The sequence below is a fragment of the Otolemur garnettii genome, unplaced genomic scaffold (genome assembly GCF_000181295.1).
Source record: "Otolemur garnettii isolate 467f Iridium unplaced genomic scaffold, OtoGar3 scaffold00054, whole genome shotgun sequence".
In the NCBI taxonomy this organism is placed as follows: domain Eukaryota; kingdom Metazoa; phylum Chordata; class Mammalia; order Primates; family Galagidae; genus Otolemur; species Otolemur garnettii.
In genome coordinates, this window is record NW_003852449.1 from 2722878 (window position 1) to 2748009 (window position 25132).

The window sequence follows — 25132 nt, forward strand, 5'->3', positions numbered from 1 at the left end:
GTAGCTGGGACTACAGGTGCCCACCACAGCACTGGCTATTTTTTGGTTGCAGTTGTCATTGTTGTTAAGCTGGTCCAGGCTGAACTTGAACTGCCCCAACCTTGCTGTTATGTGGCCTGCGCTGTGACCACTGTGCTATGGCCGCCCAGCCTCATCCTTCCATTTTGACGATTTTCTTAAATTACTTATAAGATTATTTTTGAGGCTGGGCAAGGTGGCTCAAATTTGTAAACCTGGCACTCTGGGAGGCCAAAGCAGGAGGACTGTCTGAGCTCAGGAGTTCAAGACCAGCCTGAGCAAGACCGAGACCTCGTCTCTATAAAGAATAGAAAACCCAGCTGGAATAGTATTCCCAGCTATTCAGGAAGCTGAGGCAAGAGGATCGCCTAAGCCCAAGAGTTTGAGGTTGCTGTGAGCTATGATGCCACATCACTCTACCCAGGAGTACAAAGTAAAACTGTCTCAAAAAAAAGAGTACTTTCTCTCTTGTTTTCATGATTTCTCTTAGTAGGACTTCAATTAGTCAAACTCTATTCTTCTTAGTCTTCTATCTCATCTCATCTGTTTCTACACCTTGGTCTTTTTATCCCATTAGGAGATGTCTGAATGTTTCTTCTGGTGTTTCTTTTGAAATTCTCTTGAAACTATATTTTGATTATAGTTTCCAAGAGCTCTCCCAAGTATTCTTCTTGTTTCTTTTAATAGAATCCCGTTCTTAATGTCTTTGAGGATATTGATTATAGCTTTTCATTTGTTGTGTTTCCTTTCTTCCTTCGGGGTTCCCCCAAGTTTCTCTTTTACTATTTGCTTTGGCCCATTTCACATTGAAGGCTTTCCTCAACAGTCTGATGAACCTTGGTTTTCTGAGCACAGAGTGAGGCAGTAAAAAGTGTGTGAGTGGAATTCTGAGTGTATGTGTGGGAGGGCCCAGCTGTTTTTGATGCCATTGTTTATTCCAGGAAGAATTTTCTAATCCCTTTTACAATAGGAGATGAGGGTATTGGGTGGGATGGGTGACTGGAAACAGGAGTGTATATGGGCTGCAGTTTTGGAGCTGAGCAATACAGGTGGTCTGAAGTTCTGGGAGAAGTTTTAACATTCTGTACTGGAGGACTTTATATATTCTACTTTTTTTCAGTTTAGAACTCTTTCTCCCCTCTCACGGGAATTATGTAGACTCTAGAATCCTTGAGTTAGTAGATACTCTTAACTGGAAATGTTTTCTAAATGAATTTTAGATGCCCTGGTTTTTTCTAGTAATTCAATTGGTGGCTGAACCCCTGCTTTGTCATCAGTTTCCCCACAACCATACTTTTTGTGAATTATCTTTTTTTTTTTTCTTTTGAGATGGAGCCTCAAGCTATCCCCCTGGGCAGAGTGCCATGGCATCATGCTCACAGCAACCTCCAACTCCTGGGCTCAAGCGAGTCTCCTGCCTTTAGCCTCCCAAGTAGCTGGGACTACAGGCGCCCGCCACAACGCCTGGCCATTTTTTGGTTGCAGCCATCATTGTTGTTGTTTGGCGGGCCCGGGCTGGGGATTCGAACCCGCCACCTTAGGTCTATGTGGCTGGCGCCTTAGCCGCTTGAGCCACAGGCGCCGAGCCTTGTGAATTATCTTTTGTCAATTCCAATTCTATTCTTTCTTCTTCCCCATCCAAAATTCCTTCTGCCCAAAGTGATCACTTACCCTTTAGGCTCATAATCATTTAATCTTAATCACACATTGCCCTGTGATGTCTCAGGCTGTTATTATATTTTGAATTAGTTAATTTATTTGTGTATTCATTAATTCACTCAGAAGTCATCTTCTGAAATTCATACACAGTGCTGAGTGCTGGGAAACCTGAGAATATAAAGGCAAGTTGTCTACCCATCTGGGCAGTGGCGTAAACAGGTGTATTTGGTTCCATATGGTTAGCATAATTATGTGACCTTATGCAACCAAAGGGGAGTAACTAAGTCCAGCCACAGAGGACAGGTTAAGGAAGACCTCATGGAGGGAGCAGGGCCTGAAGTGAACCTAAAAGCAGTTAGCCAGGGGATGGGAGGGGAAGACGTTGGGACCAGGAGAAAACATTTCAAGAGAGGCAGCTCATTTCAGGTGAGCAAAGAGGTAGAGCCTGGGAACTGTTAGCAGTTCACTGAGTACAAAGCAGAGAGGCGTCTGAGTTGACGCTGGAGAAGTACATGGGGCCAGATCACTGAGGACCTTGAATGTTGTGCTGAGAAGCTTGAGTCAGATAATACATTTTGAGAATTGGGACAGTGCAGAGGATGTTTTCTGAAGGCTACAAGCCTACAGGTGAGTAATCAGCTGAGGGAATGGGCGATACAGCTGGGGAGATACTGAGAGCAGGAACTAAGTCCTTGGCCATGAAGATGGCGGCAAGGGAGCAAATTGAAGACACAGGAGAGAACAGCCTGGCAGGTCTGCCATGGAGGGGTGGCCTCTGGCCACGGAGAGGTGTCTGGACACAGAGGCTGGCGGGACCAAACGTTCCAAAGAAAACCAGATGGATAGATCCAATAGACAGCTGGGTTTTGAAGCTCAAGAGAGAGAAATAAACTGGATGTACAGATTTGGGAGACATAGCATAGATCATAAAACCGGAGGAATTTCTTCAGGGAAGAGTACAGAAAAACACTGCGCAAAGGATAGCTTCTTGGGCACACGCACCTGCTGGAAGTGGGCCAGGGAAACCCCCTGGAGGAGGCAGCAGGATTCCATCAGAGAAACGTAGGGAGAATCTGGAGTCTTGGGTGCCCAGAGAATTAAATTGAAGAAGAAAGGAATCAGCGTTTACAAAATGCCGCTGAGATTTCATGAGAAGTGGTCACTTGGATTTGGCTTTAAGAAGGTGACACAAAGAGGAGTTTCAGGAGGGTGGAACTAGAAACCAGACTGTCCAGTGCATGAAGGTGGACTTGGGCAGTTAGAGAGTGAACAGGAAGTACAGCCAGTGGCCACAGAGAGCCTGCTCCTTTAGGAATTGGAGGTGAAGAAGGCAAAGACAGTGCTGTATCTTCCCACTTCAGATGATTCTAAGCACCTTGAGAGAAAGGTCTAGCTATGTGCTGTCAACATTAATTAGATGAATGGTCAACAGTAATCAGATAAGCGATTCTAATCAAATATCAGCACCATACCTTGCGGAACCAAAGAGGAGCAACTAAACCCAGCCATACGGAAAGGTTAAGGAAGCCCTCATGGAGGGAGCAGGGCCTGGGGTGAACCCAAGCAGTTAGCCAGGGGACAGGAGGGCAGTAGGTTGGGACCAGGAGAACATTTCAAGAGGGGAAACTCATTTCAGGTGAGCAAAGATGGGGAACTTCCCTGCTAACAGTAACAAGTAAAGCCTTTCTTCTTTTGCCATTTTTTTCCTTTTAATTCATTCCTTCCAGTCTATTCAATTCCACAGAATTCCCCATGTCCCATTTTGAGAAATTGGGCTCGAGGCACTTCCTGGTCTGGTCATTAAACAATGATACCTATTATTTACATAGTAATCAGAATTCCAACAAGAAATGCTGTGTACACTAAATCTAAGTCATGTTATTGTTACAATCACCAGTATTAGAATAACATGGTTATGACTTTGTTCATCTCTAAAAAATGTAATGTTGTTTAGCAAAACTGTAATAGATGGGAGGCTAGGCTTTCAGAAACCCAAAGGTTGAACAGAGTACCCTGTGGGTGCTCCTTAAATAGTTAATGAATGACTAATCAGTAATTTCGTGCGTATGAACACAGGTGAGATGATTGCCTGAGCAAGCATATTCTAAAATGTAAACTCCTGTGGAGGATGGACTTCAAGGATTCTCAAGGAAACTGCAGTGATATTCACACCACACATATAAAACTGTATTTATTCTAAAATTCCTTATGAATTTGAAAGGAAAAATTATCATTATCAAGACAATAAGGTAAAAAAAAAAACTTATACGGATACTCTCGCTGTTTCTAAGTTTACTAGTAATTTTCTCCTGGCAAGAATTTAAGCTTTATAGAAAAGAACTTCCCTCATGGGAGTTCTCCCGGGTTCCAGGCTCTGGCCTCCGAGTGAACTGCTAGGCTGCTTCCTGTTCAGCTTGCTTTCTTCTGAAATCCTAGGCTTTACTCATTTAGTTTCCTCCTTTCTTACTCTAGCTCTCATTTCTGATGGCCTAATCCTTAGTTATTAGTACTGTGACCATATGAAAGATTTTCATTCATTCCACAAACATGTGTAAACATGTTCCTTGTTATGATCCCTGGGAGTCTCTGGGATGTCTGAAACCTTGTGGAAGAAGTTTAAAGAGTTTATAATTCAGTGACAGATCCATGAAGTAGAACATGTCTGGAAAGATGACATTCTAATGCTGGAATGAACACATGAGTGCAGCTCTCCACCATCCAATGTCAGTCAGTTCACTGGACTGCATACCTAGAAGAAGGATTATTGGATTATGTGGTAATTTTATTTTTAGTTTTTTCAGGAACTTCCATAGTATTTTCCAAAATGGTTGTGCTAATGTACATTTCCACCAATAGTGTACCAGGGTTCCCATTTCTCTATATCCTTTCCAATACTTATCATTCATCTTTTTTTTTTTTTTTTTTTTTGAGACGGAGCCTCAAGCTATCCCCCTGGGTAGAGTGCCATGGCATCACAGCTCACAGCAACCTCCAACTCCTGGGCTCAAGCAAGTCTCCTGCCTCAGCCTCCCAAGTAGCTGGGACTACAGGTGCCCGCCACAACGCCTGACCATTTTTTTGGTTGCAGCCATCATTGTTGTTTGGCGGGCCCAGGCTGGGGATTCGAACCCGCCACCTTAGGTGTATGTGGCTGGCACCTTAGCCACTTGAGCCACAGGCGCCGAGCCATTCATCTTTTTGATAATAGTAATTCTAACTGGTGTGACATGATAGCTCATTGTAGTTTTAATTTGCATTTTCCTGATGATTAGAGATGTTGAGCATTTTTTCATACATCTCTTTGCCATTTGTATGTCTTCTTTTCAAAAATGTCTGTTTAGATCTTTTGCCCATTTTTAAATGAGGCTATTTGTTTTCATGCTATTGAGCTCCTTATAAATCCATGTTCATTTTAGCATTACTCACAATAGCCAAGACATAGAAGCAACCTAAATGTCCATCAACAGATGAAGGGTATTGTGGTGGGGCACCTGTAGTCCCAGTTCCTGGGGAGGCTGAGGCCAGAGGATCACTTGAACCCAGGAATCGGAGGTTGCTGTGAGCTAGGCTGACACATAGCACTCTAGTCTGGGTAATGGCAAGACACTGCCTCAAAAAAAAAAAAAAATAGGATATACATATACAATATAATGGCCTTTTAAAAAGAAGGAAATTTTGTCATTCACAACCAAATGGATGGCCCTGGAGGACACTGTGCTATGAAGTAAGCCAGGCACACTGAGACAAACACTATTATCTTATTTACATTCAGAATCTAAAAGAGTAGATCTCATAGAAACTGAGTGGAAAAGTGGTTACCAGAGGCTGGGGAAGAGGGAGATGCTGGTCAAAGGGTACAAAGTTCAGTTAAATAGGAGGAAGAAGTGACTGTAGTTAGTAACAACATATTGCTAATTGTAAAACTGCGGAAAGAATATTTTTAAACTGCCACCATAAAAAGAAGTTGGTGAGGTGATGGGTATGTTAATTAGCCTGATTTAATCTTTCTACAATGTATATATTGATCAAAATATTACATTGTACCCTAATACACACATGAGTATAATTTGTCCAACATCTTTTTGAAAATTACATAGAATTCCATAGGTGTCCCTCCATATGCAGGGACTGGGCCTTACACGTCTTGACATCTCCAGTGTCAAGCCCAGGCTGGCACAGAGTAAACTTATTGAGTAAATCTATTCAGATAGGGACTGGAACTGGGTGAAGAGGAAACCAGGAAGTCCACTTAGCAGACGGAGCACATGAGCTGGGTCTGGCTCTGGGAAGTATGAAAAAGACCTTTCCAGGTAAGGAGGGATATCATACTGATACGTACATGGGCCATGTCGGAGACATTAGAACCAGAACTTCTCAGGTCCACCAGAATCTCCGATGGGTTGTTGAGTTTTTACTACATGTCAATCCATTTGGCAGTGATGAACAGAACTATAGGCTTTGCAGTGAGTTTAAGTCTCACCTTATGATACTGTTTTTTTTGGAGACAGAGTCTCACTTGTCACACTCGGTGGAGTGCTATGGTGTCACAGTTCACAGCAACCTCAAACTCCTGGGCTCCAGTTATCCTCTTGCGTTAGCCTCCCTGGTAGCTGGGACTACAGGCGCCACCACGACGCCGGATATTTTTTAGAGACAGGTTCTGGCTTTTGTTTAGGCTAGTCTGGAACTCCAGAGCTGAGGCAATTCACTCATCTAGGCCTTCCAGAGTGCAAGGAACACAGGCACGAGCCACTGTACCCGGCCAAGAGAGATCATTTAAAACATTTTAACTTTCGATGTGCAATACGATGGAAAGCTTCCAGTTTCACCTTGAAAATGTCTTTTTAAAAACCAGAACCCCCAACCCAACCTGATAGACTAGTCTCACGGTCAGGACCGGGAATCAGAGGACCTGGGGCGTCTATCACTCCCCAGCTTCCAATCTTTGCCATTTCCAATCCCAAATCTCACCTCCCTGGGCCTGGTCACTCCATGTAAGGAGAGGGTGGTCTCGCGGGTCCACACAGTGAGCACTTGCCAACCACAAGGACTACACATGCCTCGTACATATAATACACACACCGGATTTCCAAAATCAAAAGAGTAAAATAGCTTATGAATTAATTTACTATTGATTATATTTTGCACATACCGGGTTAAATACCTTTTTAAATAACTTTTGCCTGTTTCTTTTTGCTCTGTTGATGTGGCTGTGTGTAAATGGCACGTGCAGCCCGGTCTAGAAGGTCTCCAGTATCCCTTTCCGCTCAACACCGTCGGGGACAGTGTGGACTCGGAATTCTTACTGTCGGGTTTCCCCGCACAGAGACACGGAAGGACTAGCGGGGAGTGAGCGGGCCGGGCAGGGAACGCGGACCCCTCGGGCTCGGGTCCCCGACTTCGTGAGAGGAAGGACCCGGGCCCGCGCCGCATCCAGGCGGCGCTCGAAGGGAGGCGGAGGGCGCCGGGCGGCGGGGCCGAGCGGGTGGGCGGGGCCGAGCGAGCGGGAGGTGCGTCAGCCTCACGCGCCGGGCAGGAAGCGGGCTCGAGGCGCGGAGCACGTCCGCAGGCTGCGCCGGGGAGGCGCCGGCGAGGGGCGGAGGGGCCGGGGGCGGGCCTGGGGGCGGCCCCGGGGTGGGGCGCCCTGCGCGGGCTTCATCTGAGGGCACCGGCCTGCGCCGGGAGCTGGGAGCGCCGGGGCGCGGGGCGACTAGCGGCCGGCGGCTATGGGCCGCGGTTGGGGCTTCCTGGGCGGCCTGCTGGGCGCGGTGTGGCTGCTCGCGTCGGGCCAGGGCGGACAGCAGGCTCCGGGGACCGCGGCGCAGCGCTGCTTCTGCCAGGTGAGCTCTGTGCGCTCCGCAGGGCACGGGGGGCGAGCGGCTGGGCGCGTTTCGGCCTCCGCGCCCGGAAGGAGGCCCCTCAGGTTCTGCACGGGGCCGCGGCTGAGCCCGCTGCCGCCCTCCGGGTTGGCGCAGACCCGGCTCCCCAGTAGTCGGACTGCGGCGCTCGCCCCGGGGCGGGGGTGGGGTGCACTGTGTTCTCCGTATGGGTCTGTGCACCGTTGTGGGTCTTCCCTGCCCGGGTAGGGTGTGCGCAGGGCACCACGCACGCTCCGTGTGCCATTTTCACAGAACCTGGGTCTTGCCAACTTCCAGCGACCAGGAACTTTTGTACCCCGTGCCTGTGCTGGTTGCCTTCGCCAGCCTTTCTAAGACAGGCTCTTGTAAGGGGCTGCTACTCAGATTTCTCTGTCCGGTGGGAGAATGACAACGTGTGGCTCTTCTGTGCCTGAGCCCACCTGCCAAGTGTCTCTGGGGCTGCAGATGCCCCGTGACTCCTCGTCCTGTGATGTGCTTTCTTTCTCCTGGATGTAAGTAGATCTCGCATTGCGACTCCAATTCAGCTGGTCTGAATTGGGAGGATGCCCCCACTCTTTCGTGCACTGGTTACAAAGCTTGTTAGGACCATTTTCTTCTGTGAGAGATGTGGGTTCCTTGAGCATTCACAGAAACTTTCAGGTTTCGTGTATCCTCAGCATCTGATATTTGAATGTTATTACTCTTGTTAAAGCCACCTTTTGGTTGACTTCTGTTGATAAAAATTACATTTTATACAAAATTAAGAGGTAGGCATCCACGTTATTTCTTTTGAGTAGATTTTCAATTAGTGATCAGAAATAATGTGAGTAGGAGCATAACACCATCTCATAGAGGGAGGAAGCACCTTGAATACTATGAATTATGATTATGATATTACTTCTGCCGCTGTAAATTCTTGCATTTTGTTGCTCTGCTGAGTGATTGCGGAATTGAGGTATTAACAGCAACTGTAAAGGAAGTTGAAAGAGGATTGCTGCTTTACAGCTGAGAGCCTGAATGCTTCTTTATCTTCATTGATTGCAAACCTCATGCAAGTACTGAAAAGGAACAAGGGTCATTTTTCTCCTGAGTACAAATGTAACACAAAGTTTATACATTTAAAAATAAGTAAGGTAGGAGTAAGTGATTTAAGGTGTTCAGTACTGAAGGAAGATACCCAAGTGTAACATTTTCAGCTACACTCTAGAGGTCTGAATAATGAGTAAAAGTACACGTTGAACTTAGCAAACGTCTCATTTCCCCCCAATAGCCCCATTAGAGATCTGCTTAAAATTGGGAAACTTTTAATTTTTTACATTTCTTTTTTTTTTTCCTGATTAGTGATTAGGATTTTTTCCTCTCTTCCAGTATCCTCCAATTTAAATATTTTCCCAACACAAAAATCTGTTAGACTCCTTTCTTTTCCTTTTAGATCAAGTGATTTTTTTTTTCAAAGTCATCTTTATTTTATTTATTTATTTTTTGAGACAGAGTCTCACATTGTCACCCTTGGTGGAGTGCTGTGGCATTGTAGTTCATAGCAACCTCAAACTTCGGGGTTCAAGTGATCCTCTTGCCTCAGCCTCCCAAGTAGCTGGGACTCCAGGCTCTGGCCGCAATGCCCGGCTGTTTTTAGAGACGACATCTTGCTTTGGCTTATCTCAAACTCTGATTCTAACTTGTGAGGTCAGGCAATCCACCTGCCTTGGCCTCCCAGAGTGCTAGGATTACAGGTGTGAGCCACTGTGCCGGGACCTCAAAGTCATCTTTAAAGAATAGTAAATTGAGGCTCGTTGCCCATAGCTCACTGGTTACGGTGCCAGCCACATACACCAGGGCTGGCAGGTTTGAACCTGGCCCAGGCCTGCTAAACAACAATGACAGCTGCAACAACAACAACAAAAATAGCTGGGCGTTGTGGCAGGCGCCTGTAGTCCCAGCTACTTGGGAGGCTGAGACAAGAGAATCGCTTAAGCCCAACAGTTTGAGGTTGCTGTGAGCTGTGATGCCTTGGCACTCTACCACCGAGGGCGACATAGTGAGACTGTGTCTCAAAAAAAAAAGACAGAATAGTAAATTGAGGGTCACATAGTTTAAAAAAAAACTATAAGAGAAATTTAAAATGGTCTACTTAAATTTAGTATATTTAAAAATGGAGAACATCAATTCCAATTCAATAAATGAAACAAATATATGCTATTGTGGCACTAATAGAAGGGATAATGGTGAGGGGGGAAGGCGAGGTGACAATGATGTATACACATGCAGAGGAGAATCGAGACAAGCGTATACACAGATGTGCAGAGAAATAGGGTGAGGTAGGAAAGACAAGGGGAAGCGAATGGGGCAGATCATTCAACAAACACTTGTAACTGCTGTGTACACTGATCTGGGTGGTTGGGACACAGAAATAACTATCATCCTAAGCACTTACAAAAGTTAATAAATATTGCTAGAAACTAAATTAAAAACTAAAATTTCATCTAAAGTTGGGAAGGAAATATAAGTTAAAACCTCTGTTTCTGTTTACAGTACACAGTGAGCTGCAAAGCCCTGTTGACTGTTTTCTTAGTAGTTTTATCTTCTCTTCCTTCCTGTTGCTTGTCTCTCTTACCACTTCTGCCTTGGGCTCCCACGTCACCGCCCCTCACTGCCCGCTGCCTGGCTTGCTGCAGGGTTCCCTGACCAGAGTCCTGGCTCAGATTTGAGCCAGAGTGGGCATATTGTTATTTGACCTTAGAAAATCACCAAAGTAAAATGTGTAGAGCTCTACAGGTAAAACAGATTAAATTCAACGTGCATTTGTTGAGGCCTAGTCTGAACAAATTTTGAGAGGTTAAAAAATGACTTAAAAAGTCCTCTGACACCACTGAGTATTGAGCCTGGTACATAACTGGTGCTCAGTAATTGTTAGGGAAATTACAGTGTAGGCACCATGCCAGCAGGGATATATTCTAAAAATTATTCTGCTTAGCAAGCCACTTGCATGCTTCCTGGAACAGATCTGTCAGGTAGGTTCACAGCCTGCACGAGTCTTTGAATTTGGTCAGTTTTTACATATGCCTGTTAGTTATTACAACATCAGATCCTACTAAAACTATTTCACTGTATGTTGCAAGTTCCTTTGATAATAGTGCTTTAATGTTAATTGCTCGAAATTATGATTAATTGCCTGGGACTTGTACATCTTTTTATGAGGGACTTGTACATCTTTATATGGACAATCCTTATATACAACCTCATATACAACCTCCGCTTTTAAATCCTTCTCCTCCTCTCTCCTCTCCCTCCTCCCTCCTCTTTCCCTTCCTTCTTTTTTCCTTTCTTGTCTCACTCTGTCACCTTTGGTAGAGTGCCATGGCATCATACCTCACAGCAACCTCAAATTCTTGGGCTCAGGAGATCCTCTTGCCTCCTGAGTAACTGGGACTATAACTGCCCACCACAACGCCCAGCTAGTTTTCTTAGTAGAGACGGAGTCTCACTTTGCTCAGGCTGATCTGAAACTCTTCAGTTAAGTGATTTTCCTATCTCGGCCTCCTGGAGTGCTAGGATTACAGATGTGAGCCATTGTGCTGGGCCATTAAAAAATTATTCTATTTAAAATATTTTTGTTTTTTAAAATTTTCACAGAAAATTGGGTTGTTTCCCCCCTGGGAGGATGTAAGCCTATGACGTTTAATACATATATATAGGTTGTATAAACAGCTCTACAAATGGGACCTACCCTTTCTTTAAACCAAAATAATTTTCCTAGTATTGGCTGTAAACAATATGGGCTTAAAGTAAATGAAGACTTCAGTTTCTTATTCCTCGTTGACAGTTACTGCCCCATTATGTACCATTAGAAAATGAACAAAACAGAACTTCAGTCCCCAGTTCACGGAATCCCTGGATGCATTTTATTTTTATTTTTATTTTTTATTTTTTTAGAGATAGTCTCACTTTGTTGCCCTCGGTAGAGTCCTGTAGCATCACAGCTCACAGCAACCTCCAGCTCTTGGGCTTAGGCCATTTCCTTGTCTCAGCCTCCCAAGTACCTGGGACTACAGGTGCCCGCTACAACGCCCAGCTCTTTTTGTTGTTGTTGTTATTGCAGTTTGGCCAGGGCTGGGTTCAAATCCCCCACCCTTTGGTATATGGGGTCAGCCTCCAATTTACTGAGCCATAGGCGCCACTCACCTGGATGCATTTTAAAGAAATAACCTCAGAAGAAATACTGAAGCAGAATCATGGAAGCAGTATGGACATCTTTTGCTTCTGAGTTAGTTAGAAACAAGTCTTTTTTTTGTTTGTTTGTTTGGCTGGGGCTGGGTTTGAACCCACCACCTCCAGTATATGGGGCTGGCGCCCTACCCTTTTGAGCCACAGGCGCCACCCTAGAAACAAGTCTGTAAGCTGCTGTGGACTTACAGGTTCCATCAGTCTGAACATGGCTGGTGATGGTGGTACTCAGACCTACTTGTCTGATGGTGGCCAGTCTGTCAGCCTAGGGAGAGGGGAGTGGCTTATATAACCCAAAGGGACTGCTCCAGACAAACGATTATTTTAGTTCCGAATGTGTTGTACGTATTCTGCAAACATATTTTAGCAGATTTAACCTGTCAGGTATCTTGTTTGATCCATTTAAAAAATGATTTTCATTTTTAGCCGGAGTGGCTGGGCCTTGGGAGAGACGCTTGATGCTATGTTGAGTGGTGGGTGTAAATAAGCCCAGGATTAAAATTTAGTCAGAGGATCTTTGAAACCGGTTATACTGGAGAGCTGTGCACTGACTCTGAGTGCCTGCGACAGCCCGGGCTTTACGAATAAGGTGTGTGAAAGAAACGTTTCTGCAATGGTTGCTGCGCCTTCAAGTCATTTGACAGCAGTGTGAAGTTTTAGGAGCAAAAGTAGCTCTCCTGTTCCCTGTGCTCAGAATGGTGCTCCTACTTCGCGTAGAAGCTTTGGTATTTCCCTGCTTTCACTGACAGAGTTGTCCCCATGGACTTCTGTCAGTGAATGAATAATTTTCATGGTCTCTCTCACTCTTTTTTTTTTAAATGGTCACAAAATAGAATAAAGTTAAATATACATAAGGTTCTTTGCCAAGTAAAGCACATTTTTGTTTGTTGTATTTACCTCCCCTCACCTTTGTTGCCTTATATTGAAGATTTAAATATGTTACATATATGTAAGGTTTAAATATATTACATATGTTTAAGATGTACCGTATGTGTATACTGGAGCTGACTACCACAATACGTGACCTTACCTCAGTACTTTTTTTGTGTATATGGGTGGTGAGAATAGATGGCTGTGGGAAGAATGACATTTTAACAGTGTTAATTCTCCCAGTCCATAAACAGGGGATATCTTTCCATTTGTGTTGTCCTCAGTTTCTTTCATCAGTGTTTTACGGTTTTCAGTGTAATTGGTTAATGTTATTCCTAATATTTTATTCTTTTTTGGTACTGTTGTAAACAGGATGGTTAATTTCTTTTTTGGATGGTTCATTGTTAGTGTACAGAAATGAATTGATTTTCACATATTTTGTATTCTGTATCTTTATGAATTTATTAGCATTAACAGTTTTTCTGATGGACTCCTTAGGGAAGTGGTTCTCAACCTGTGGGTCGCGACCCCTTTGGACTGTATTAAAGGTTCACAGCATTAGGAAGGTTGAGAACCACTGCCTTAGAGTTTTTTCTTTTTTTTAGAGACAGAGTCTCATTCTATCACGCTTGGTAGAGTGCCGTGGCATCACAGCTCATAGCAACCTTCAACTCCTAGGCTTAGGTGATTCTCTTGCCTCAGCCTCCCAAGTAGCTGGGACTACAGGTGCCCACCCCAACACCCAGCTATTTTTTGTTGCACTTTGGCCGGGGCTGGATTTGAACCTGCCAGCCTTGGTATATGGGGCCGGCACCCTACTCACAGAGCCACAGGTGCTGCCCTGCCTTAGGGTTTTCTATGTACTATAGATCATGTCATCTGTAAAGAGAGCTTTATTACTTTATTTTAGATTTGGATGCTTTTTCTTTCTTTCTCTTTCCTAATTGGCACTTTGAACACTTTTTTTTGGAGACAGAGTCTATGTCCACCCTTGGCAGAGTGCTGTGGCGTCATAGCTCGCAACAGCCTTCAACTCTTGGGTGTAAGTGATTCTCTTGCCTCAGCCTAGGCACCTGCCACAATGCCGGGCTATTTTTGTTGTTGTTGTTCTTGTCATTATTGTTTGGCAGGCCTGGGCTGGGTTTGAACCCGCCAGCTCCAGTGTGGGTGGTGCCCTAACTGCTGAGCTATAGGTGCCGAGCCAATACTTTGAGCACTTTTAAGAGGCATTCATACAAAATATGTAAGAGGAATTTATGTATATATATGTACTTTTGAGGCAGTGTCACTCTGTTGCCCAGGCTGGAGTGCCATGGCGTTATCTTAGCTTGCAGCAACCTCAAACTCCTGGGCTCAGGGTATGATGAAGGACTCTTCTGGAGCATGCTGTGCTGTGTTATTTTTTTTTAATGTATAAGTTTTTTTTTTTTAATGTGTCACTCAAAACTACATTTAATTCTATTAGGTGCTTGCCTAATCCAAATGAACATTTATGAATTTTAGTTTTGGCTGGGTACAGTGACTCATGCATGTAATCCTAGCATTTTGGGAGGTCAAGGCAGAAGGATTGCTTGAAGTCAGGAGTTCAAGACTAGCTTGAGCAACATAGCTATGGAAAACAGAAACAAAAAATTACCAGGGTGATGTGGCAGGCGTCTGTAGTCTCAGCTACTCAGGAGGCTGAGGCAGAAGGATGGCTTGAGCCCTGGAGTTGAGGTTGCTGTGAGCTATGATCATGTCATTGCTCTCAAGTCTGGATAACAAACTCTCAAAAAAAAAAAAAAAGAAAAAGTAAAGAATTTTAGTTTCATAACTGATACTATTGATTGGGATTTCCCAATGTGCATTTGTTTGATTTAGTAACTATAATTACTATTTTCAAGCATTTGAAGATCAGAATTGGCTTTGTGATCAGTTTGCTGTTTCAGTGTTGCCAATGATAAGGAATTCTGAGCACCATACCAAACCTGAGAAATTCATATGGTCCAGTAGTCGAGGGTTGTTAGATGATTATGAATTATTGAGTTTTAAAAATAAATTCAGTATCATATCTTTTTATACATTCATAAGCTTTATATATTCATAAGCTTATCTCTGATCTATACAACCTGTGGGAAATTAAAATAAAGGAAAGACAGAGATAACTGAATTATAAGACCATTATGGGGTCTCCAGAAAGCTGAGAAAGGGAGCAGAACTGGGCTTCAGGAAAGATGGGGGAGGCGGGAACTGGAAACCCCTGGGGACACAAGCGGCATGTGCTTCTGCTGCACATTCTGAGTGTGTGTGCTGTCCCCTCCCCTCCCCTGCCCTATCTCTGCTTCTTTGTGTATCTTTTTTTTTTGAAATAGAGTCTCACTGTATTGCCCTCAGTACTCACAGCAACCTCTAACTCTTGGATTTAAGTGATTCTCTTGCCTCAGCCTCCCAAGTAGCTGGGACTATAGGCACCTGCCACAATGCCCAGCCATTTGTTGTTGTTGTTGTTGTCGTCGTAATTGTCATCATTGTTTGGCAGGCCCAGGCTGGGTTCAAACCCGCCTGCCCTGGTGTATGTGGCTGGTGCCCTAGCCTCAGAGCTACAGGTGCTGAGTCAGTCTTTGTGCATCTTTTAAAATCTTTCTTCTCTCCTACAACTGCCTAATGTGCTCCTCAGTTTACTTGTTGGAATATAGTCTGAGTTTTCTTGTTTACTGGCCTACCCATAAGGAAACGTACCTCTCCTTCTGAGTCTCAATTCCAGATTCCTGGAGAGGAGACCAGGACCTTGGTTGGGTCAACTTTGGCCGGGTAGGGGCAGAGTATAATATAAATGGCTGCCAAGTAACCAATTCTGTGTGTGAGTGTGTGAGAGAGGTTATGAGCTCAGCACATCCTACACAGGTGTCTGCCACATTATTCTAGGTAATGTAATGGAAATGCAGGTAATTCTTGGCTCGGCGCCTGTGGCTCAAGTGGCTAAGGCTCCAGCCACATACACCTAAGGTGGCGGGTTCGAATCCCCAGCCCGGGCCCGCCAAACAACGATGATGGCTGCAACCAAAAAATGGCCAGGCGCTGTGGCGGGCACCTGTAGTCCTAGCTACTTGGGAGGTAGAGGCAGGAGACTCACTTGAGCCCAGGAGGTGGAGGTTGCTGTGAGCTGTGATGCCATGGCACTCTACCCAGGGGGATAGCTTGAGGCTCTGTCTCAAAAAAAAAAAAAAAAAAAAGAAATGCAGGTAATTCTTACAGGTAAGAGTAACACTATTATTAAATTATCATACCTCATCTCAGGAGATTATTGGGGAGAGGGAGGATAAAGGTTGGTTGAGTAAGGGGCTATTTCATAAAAGCTAGGTGAAGGAAAAGAACCTTGTTTCCTCTAGGACATTTTAATTTAATAGTTCTTTCTTTTTTTTTTTTTAACAGGTTAGCGGTTACTTGGACGATTGTACCTGTGATGTTGAAACCATTGATAAATTTAATAACTACAGGCTTTTCCCAAGACTGCAAAAACTTCTTGAAAGTGACTACTTTAGATATTACAAGGTATTTTTGATTTTAATTTTTTGTATAAGAATACTTAACATTTAAATGGCCAATTACATTTTCTTGAGAATTACCAAATTTCAAAATTGTGGTTCTTATTTAAAATCAATATAGGTCTTATTAAGCAAATTCAGTTCACAAGAGTGAACCAAGTAGTTCTGAAATCACCCATTGATACTCTTAATTTTCATAAATGAGTTTCATACTCCAGAGTTAGAAACTATTTGATTAAATTGAAATTAGAACAGAAACTCTCATCATGTTATCAAAATTGTAAGGTCATAATTTTCTGAAATATTAGAGTGACTCCAATTACTTAAATATTTTTGAAAAGCATGACTTTATTCTGACCTATCCATGGGTTATTACAAAAGTTTTGGGATACATAAAAAGCAAGAAGAATAAAATCCTTGCAGATGGAGACAAGTGAAGCCCTCCCAGCAGCACTGATAAGCTGAGCAGCTGAGACTTGCGCAGGTGAATCAGAGAGGACCCTGTCAACTGAAGCAGTGGACCATGACAGTCTTTCATGACACCACATGTATACTGACCCACGTATTATTATAACAAGTCAGTTGTGCTACTTTATCTGGATGTATCTAGTGGAAGGCTTTGGAAAACCTAATCATTGGAGTATTTAGTTATAGTCTGAGTTCACAATTGTCTGACTGTTCTCCGTTAACTCGTTCTTGCTTAAAATGGGTGTCCTTGAGCAGTGACGATCGGAGCTCGTGTGGCTCCTAATCACTGTCTGTTCAGGCCTGTGGAGCAGCAGTCTCTGTCTTTCTAACCAAGTCTGCCAATCTGCTTGCACTAGCTACACACTTACATTATATAATCATGGGAACTTGACAATAGGTAAGTAGAAAAAATAGAATACATGGCTAGGTTATAGCACCTTGATTCATGTTTGTTCATTATAATCTCAGGATTCTTATTTTTATAACCTTTACAGGTAAACCTGAAGAGGCCGTGCCCTTTCTGGAATGATATCAGTCAGTGTGGAAGGAGGGACTGTGCTGTCAGGCCTTGTCAATCTGTAAGAGCCACACATATTTTCATCTGTTACAGCTTTTAAAAGAGGACCAGTGTAACCAAATAATATTGTAATCCTTAGTTTAAATATAGCATTCTTTTTTTTTTTTTTTTTTTTTTTGAGACAGAGTCTTACTTTGTTGCCCTTGGTAGAGTACTGTGACGTCATGGCTCACAGCAACCTCAAATTCTTGGGCTCAAGTGATCCTCTTGCCTTAGCCTCCCAAGTAGCTGGGACTACAGACACCTGCCACAACAGTGCCTGGCTATTTTTTTTTAGAGATGAGGTCTTGCTCTTGCTCAGGCTGGTCTTGAACCCGTGAGCTCAGGCAGTCCACCTGCCTTGGCCTCCCAGAGTGCTGGGATTACAGGTATGAGCCACCATGTTCAGCTAAATATAGACATTCTTTACATATTGAAAACCCACACTTGCAAATCAAATATAAAACCTCTCCTCCCTTCATACCAATAGAATTAAAATTCTGTGGTTCATGTAATCCATTGACTTATGAGACAAATTAATTTGGCTTGAATTTTTTTTTTCTTTTTTACCTTACCTGACCAAAGTTATGTATATAGCGTAGATATTAATCAAGGTATAAACACAATCTGTTCACCTTATTGGGTACATTTTTTCTTTGGATTTCCTGTGGTGAGGATTGGAAGTAGGTAAAACAATCAGTCTTGCTTAGGAATTCTCAGAGTATTGAAATTTGAAGTATTCTGTCATAAAAGAGATTTCTTAATACTTTCAAATGAAGCCATGTTTTTCCTTTAGAAGTATGTATTTTTATTTTACCTTATTAATGGTAAAATTTTAGCCATTTTACCATTTTAGTCCTTTTTAAGTGTATAGTTGAGTGGCATTAAGCAATTCACATTGGATAACCAGTGCAGCTGTCAGCACTGGCCATCTCTGAACTTGCCTTCCTCCCGCACTGAAACTGTGCCTGCTGAACTGTACAGTTCCTTCCCATCTCCCTCTCGTTCTGTTCTATTTCTCTATGAATTTGACTATTTTAGCTAGAATTCCTCATGTAAGGAATTATATGACACATTAGAACCTCTGTAAATTGACTGCCCAAGGGACGGTGACACACTGGTCAGTACACAGAGCTAGTCACTGTAAAACCTGGCCTGCTGTACGGGTCCTTCACGTGTGGTGCATGTCTGGTCCATGAAAATGAGATCAACTTAAGGAGGTGTTCAGCGTAGGGAGGTGGTCAGTTATGAAAGTTCTGCTATATCTGTTTGAATCTTTTCTTTTGGGTACATAACCTAGAAGTGGATTTGCTGGATGAGAAGATAATCCAATGTTTAAATTTTTTTGAGGGTCTGCTATGCTGTCTCCCACAGTGGCTGTATCATTTTACATTCTTACCAGGAGTGTACAAGCGTTCCAGTCTCTCTACATGCTTGATAATACTGTTATTTCCTGTTTTTATTTATTTTGAGACACAGTCTTACTTTGTCATCCTGGTAGAGTGCTGTGGCTCATAACTCATACCTCATACCTCCAACTCTTGGGCTTAAGTGATTCTCTTGCCTCAGCCGCTCAAGTATCTGGGACTGTAGGTGCCTACACAATGCCTGGCTATTTTTTTTTCGAGATGTGGTCTCTTGGCTGGGCATGGTGGCTCATGCCTGTAATCCTAGCACTCTGGGAGGCCGAGGCAGGTAGATAGTTTGAGCTTATGGGTTTGAGACCAGTCTGAGCAAAAAGTGAGACAGCATCTCTACTAAAAATAGAAAAACTGACGCAAGAGGATTGCTTGAGCCCGAGAGTTTGAGGTTGCTGTGAGCTATGACATTACAGCACTCTACCTAGAGCGGCAGCTTGAGACTCTGTCTCAAACAAACAAAAAAAAATAGAGATGAGATCTCACTCTGGCTCAGGCCAGTCTCCAACCTATGAGCTCAGGCAGTCCACCCACCTTAGTCTCCTAAGTGCTGGGATTACAGGCGTGACCCACTGTGCTGGCCCTATTTTCTGGTTTTTAAAGGTAGCCATCATAATAGGTGTGAAGTAGTATTGTAGTTTTCACCCGTTCATTTTATACGTGTGAATATGCTGCGTAGATCTATCCAGCATGTGGAATTATGGCAAATGTGAAATATTTTCATAGGAGAATGAGAAGTATATTTTTAGTTCTATTAATCTTCATAGACACTGCTTTTGGAAAATTCAAGGATTAATTTATGAAACACCTTGTTACTGTTATAAAAGTATAAGCACATCATTAAAGTCATATCAGCAATTTAACCATTTTGTTTTACAAGTTTCTGCATTTATAATTTAGTAATAGGAAAAATTAATTGGAAAAATATAAATTTACCAATATCTCTTATTTATATGACTTAGTAAAAGCGCTAAAATATGGTTGATATGTAATAAAGGCATTTAATTGCACTTGTGCGTTAAATGGGCTTTTTATTAACATTAATCGGAAAAAATGTGAATAGTTTCACAGTTATTGTGAAGTTGAGCCTCATCTTGAAATAGCAGTTATTTCTGATTATCATTAATAAGGTATAAAACTAGATGAGGCACTTTAAAAAGAAGGTTGGAGGGGACAGAAAACCTGAAAGATACTTAGCATAAAAGAAGAGTTTATTGACTCCTAGGTTGACAGACTGATGGATGAGATGCATTTTATGGTGAATACTAGAGAAAACAACCAATTTTGGCATTTAAGAAGTGCTGAAAGATATATTTATAATTTTATTTGAATACATAGGAATACTAAAAATTAGGTGAAATTGACCCAGTGATTCAGTTTTTCCTGAGAAATTGAGACAAAGTCTCATTATTTCAGCTTCTGCAGTAATGGATGGCCAATGCTCTTTTTTTTTTTTTTTTTTTGGTAAAGCAAGCCTGGGCCACCCGGCACCCCTAGTGCACAGAGCCAGTACTCTAACCAATGAGCTAAAGGCATCCAAGGCTTTTTCTTTAAAAAGTTATTGGAAGATGTTTATCCCCCTAAAAATGTGCTTAGTTTAGAAGTCTGTATATATTAGCTCAGCTGAGAAGAGCCAGGATGAGGCCAGAATTATGGAGAGTGGAAGATGTAGAGATAGAGAAGGGACTGGTGAAGTTAAGTCATTATCAATCGTATGTAATTTGGCTCAGTTATGAATATTTTCTGAGTGCTTCATATGTGGCAGGACCTGGGCTTATGGGATGAGAGCTGTCCTAGAGGAGCTCATGGTTTAGGAGGGGAGAGAAACTACCTGACCCTTTCAGTCCCTGTCACCCCTGTGATAGCCCAGCACTAGAGAAACCCAGAAGGTGCACACAGTGTGAGCTGCCCTGGGAAACTCATGGCCGGGACGGTGAGGGGCACCCCTGTCACATTCCTCTTAGGACAAGCCTGGGCTCAGTTCTCATAGTCTCTAATAGTTTGGTGTGCCAGAGTGATTAAAGATCAGTTGAGCCTGGCGTGGTGGCTCATGCCTGTAACCTTAGCTCTCTGGGAGGTTGAGGTGTGTGGATTGTCTGAGCTCAGGAGTTCAAGACCAGCCTGAGCAACAGTGTCCCTAAAATATAGCCAAGTGTTGTGGCAGGTGCCTGTAGTCCCAGCTACTCGAGAGGCTGAGAGAAGAGAATCACTTGAGCACAAAAGTTTGAGATTTCTGTGAACTGTGACATCCAACAAAAGGACAACAGAATGAGCCTCTTGTCTCAAAAAAAACCCAAAAAACAAAAACACTAACTAAAGATCACTTTAAGTCCTTTGGAATCCTTGCTTCCCCCTAAATAATCACCTTTCATAGCTGGCTTTTGTACTGTGCCTTGCTGCTATCATGACATGTCACTATCACAGACTACAGCCTGCGTCTAGAAGAAAGGACTGTACTTCATGACCATTGTCACACCCAGGGCAGGGAGTGAGCAGCTCCTTCGTAATCTGAAGTTAACGGTCCATGTACAGGGTTGGCAGGGCCGCGCAGGACTTCAGATGGTCAGCGGCGCAGGACTTCAGATGGTCAGCTGCTGTTCTGCTCGTGCCTTTTGAGGCTGAAAAGACTTCAGATAGTCAGCTGCTGTTCTGCTCGTGCCTTTTGAGGCTGAAAAAGAAACAAAGACCAGTTTCCTTTTGTCAACACTCTGATTCCCCTTTTTAGTTTATTTATAGACTCTGTTCAAGTGATACTGTGTGACCCAGCAGAAGATAGAAAAATAGTGAAGATTAAAGTTCTCTTTTTCATACTTGGCACTTAAAAAAAAAGTCTCTAGTTTGCACCTGATTTCAGAGACTATTTGAATAAGGCAGATGGTCTGCCTGGAAAGGCTGGAATCTCTCTGTCAGCTGAAAGGCCAGTCATTTATCCTCTTTATAATTAATCAAGACAACATTCTTTCACCTCTATTATTAATTGGCCAGAGTGACAAGAATAACAATACCCATTATTATTAGTCTGGGAATGAGGAACTGCACTTTGGTGGTTTTCTTTTTGTAGATCAATGTGGCAAATGTATCAAAAAATTTTAAAAGCTGCATATACTTTGACCTAGCAGTTCTTCATTTTACTTAGTGAAATAATTGGACAAATGTTCAAAGAAGTCTGGAAAGCAGTACTGAATATTGTAAAGATGTCACCTCTTCTGAAATTAATCTATATCTTTGGCACTTTTTATTAGATGAAAAAATTAGAAACCATGTAAATGTCTAGCCATAGAAAAAGAATATACATTAACCTTGTTCAGAGTCCAGGAGAGTCTACAATGAAGTGGTGATCTGTGTGGGTCTTTCCCTGTGGGCAGGTGTAATCTATTTCAGGAGTACACCTGACATTGGAATGGTGTCCTACAATTGACAGAGTTCTGAGGTGTCATTGATTATCTACTCAGGGTATCCCTTCAAGGACGTGCAGATAGTGCTGCAGTGAACTGAGTGGCCAACACAACTAAAAACCAGGCCCAGTTTCCTCTGAGAAGAACTAGGGCTCCTTAACATATGGTTGATTCTGAGAGCGGAGAAAGAGTAATAAGATGAACCTGGAACATCTTGCTATCACAGAAAACAAAAAATGGTACCAACTGGAACAATATCCAAAGGGCACAGGTGTCAATATCAAGTGAGACTTAGTGGATAATCTAGTGGTCAAATATGGGACAGTTTGAACATGAGAATGAATAATGGCTACGTGACTATTTTTAGATCTTGATCCTATAATATATGATCACCAATTCATAGAATAATTTGTTGGATTTTTTATTTTTAAGAAATCATATAAATACTACCTAGCTAGTCTATTAAAAATAATCTACCTTTAGTAATTTGTTTTCTGAAGTTTTCTCATACATCATAGAAATTTAAAATATTTTTTCAGAAAATACAGTGAATGTCATCTGGAAACATTCCTTTTTTCTTTTTCAGGATGAAGTTCCTGATGGAATTAAATCTGCGAGCTACAAGGTATGTGCGTGTAGTGTCCAGTGTCTTAATGAAAATCTAAAAAAGAAACATATTTCTTCTGCCACCCCCTACCCATTTCTTTGCTTCCCTTTGAAACCCTTGAGAAGTGTATATACTCAATGGCTCTAGTGCTTTTGTTTATTTCTTTTTGTATAATCTTTTATTATTGTATCAAAAATAAAAGAGAGCAAGCGCAGTGGCTCAGGCCTGTAATCCTAGCACTCTGGGAGGCTGAGGCAGGTGCATTGCTTGAGCTTAGGAGTTTGAGACCAGCCTGAGCAAGAGTGATACCCTGTCTCTGCTAAAAGTAGAAAAATGAGCTGAATGTTGTAGCAGGCACCTGTAGTCCCAGCTACATGGGATGCTGAGACAGGAAGATCACTTGAGCTCAGGAGTTTGAGGTTCCTGTGAGCTGTGATGATGCCAGGGTACTCTAGCCTGGGGCAACAGAGTGAGACTCTGTTTCCAGAAAAAAAAAATTACTTTGTTATGGTTTGGGACAGTATTTTCTTTGTTTTCACTCAGATTTTGTAGATGTTTGAACCTTTGAGGAACCATTGTATAAAACAACCTGAGTCTCTCAGTGATGTTAACATGTTTTTAATAAATGAGCCCTCTAAATTTTGATTGCAGTTTGTTCAAAATCACTGGAAAATCATTCAAAGTATCAATGAATGGGGACGGCATCTGTGGCCCAGTGAGTAGGGTGCTGGCCTATACACCAAGGGTGTTGGGTACATACCTGGCCCCGGCCAAACTGCAACAAACGATAGCGGGTGCCTACAGTCCCAGCTACTCAGGAGGCTGAGGCAAGAGAATCGCCTAAGCCCAGGAGTTGGAGGTTGCTGTGAGAGCTGTGACGCCACAGCACTCTACCCAGGGCGACAAAGTGAGACTCTGTCTCTTAAAAAAAAAAAAAAAAAAAGAAAACAGTAGCAATGAATGAAATTCATTGCCTCAGCCTCCCAAGTAGCTGGGCCTACAAGTGCCGGCTACAACATTCAACTGATTTTTCTACTAAAGGTTTAGCAAATTGCAATTATTATAACAAGGCTTATAAGCAAAGACCTTGACACTTATTCCTACAAAAACTAGGGAGGAAATGGAACACATTAAATGAGGAAAGCTCGAATGTTATTTAATTTAATTTTTTTCATTACAAAAATGTATCAAATTTATTTAAATATATAGTTTCATTTTTAAATTAGAGCTGTTATTTTTTATAATTGAAAATTATCAGAGTTGTAAAAGACATTAATAAGCTATTAGATACTGAGTCAGTGAATACAATTACTGGACCAGGCATTTATAAAAGCCATGTTTAGTAGAGAAAAGGTCCAGTTATACAACTTAACAGACAGAAACATACTTTAGCTTTTTATTTCTAATTATAGAACATTCTCACTTTGACATAATTTATCCTTTTCACCCACTTACTACTATGCCAACAAAATGTTTTCCAAATTTTAAGCCTTTCGTTAATAGTTACAAAATATACCTTGGGCTGTTAAGGTTTTTTAAAAAAAACATTGTGAAATTTTAGTTTTTGCTTTGAACCTGTCTGACCAAAAAGTACTGGACACCCTACCATATAAATCAAAATAAAGAATGGAATAAAAAACAAAAATGATGTCTATATAATTAGAAAAGTATGTGTTAAGACGTTTTAACTATTACACAGTCCTACTTTCAAGGTACTGGTTCCAAGGTACTACAGTGTTTGGCATTTTTATTGAAAGCTATAAATCAGGGGTCCTCAAACTTTTTAAATAGGGGGCCAGTTCACTGCCCCTCAGACCGTTGGAGGGCCAGCCCCAGGACAAGTCAGCTGCTAAGCAGGACTGGCAGCAGCGGCAAAAACACCTGGCGAGCCAGATGTGGCCCATGGGCCGTAGTTTGAGGACGCCTGCTATAAATCATAGTATTACTCTTCTCAAGTTGTCCATAAGAAAATGGCAGTGTTCACTAAGTATAAAAATTGTCATATCCAGTAGGTGGTATTCTACATAGTTAAGACAATTCTTCACAAAACTAGGTTTAAAACATGCAGAATGTCTTGTTAATTATCAGTTGTTTCAAAAAATAATGTCAGAAAAATGCAGGAAATAGAAAGTCATTGATTATTTTGCTTTAAGCCAGAAATTATTCTAAGAAATAAGCAATGAGAAAAGATGTGATTAAAATACTGTATCTCTCTCTTAAGACAATGTGCACTCTTCACCTCAGAAAGTTCAATTCTGACTTCCTTTGGATCATGTTCATTCTTGATTTCCTTTGTCTAGAAAAGGGCCCCATTTTAAATAGCTAATTTGAAGCGTTCATAATCTGAAATCATTTTTCTCCACAGGATGTTTTCTTTTCAGTATGTAAACTATTAAAATGGCAAATGGTTAAGTCAATTGTAAGAATTTGTACTGTCGATAGACACCAACATACTTTACACCCAAGCCTTAAAGTTACTACAGTATTGAGGTTAGAATTAGCATGATTCTTCCATTTGGTCAAATTTCCTTTGCT

At 42.3% G+C, this 25132-nt stretch overlaps 1 protein-coding gene across 1 annotated transcript in view; it reads left to right on the forward strand.

Annotated features, from left to right (window-relative positions):
- The first annotated feature begins 7323 nt into the window (after positions 1 to 7323).
- The window catches only part of ERO1A (endoplasmic reticulum oxidoreductase 1 alpha), a 48473-nt gene continuing 30664 nt past the window's right edge, over positions 7324 to 25132 (forward strand). Inside the window, exons 1-4 of the mRNA XM_003792139.3 lie at positions 7324 to 7517; positions 16041 to 16160; positions 17116 to 17199; positions 22577 to 22615. Of these exons, the coding sequence (XP_003792187.1) occupies positions 7404 to 7517; positions 16041 to 16160; positions 17116 to 17199; positions 22577 to 22615 (357 nt within the window). The 5' untranslated portion in view covers positions 7324 to 7403. The remainder of the gene's footprint in view (positions 7518 to 16040; positions 16161 to 17115; positions 17200 to 22576; positions 22616 to 25132) is intronic.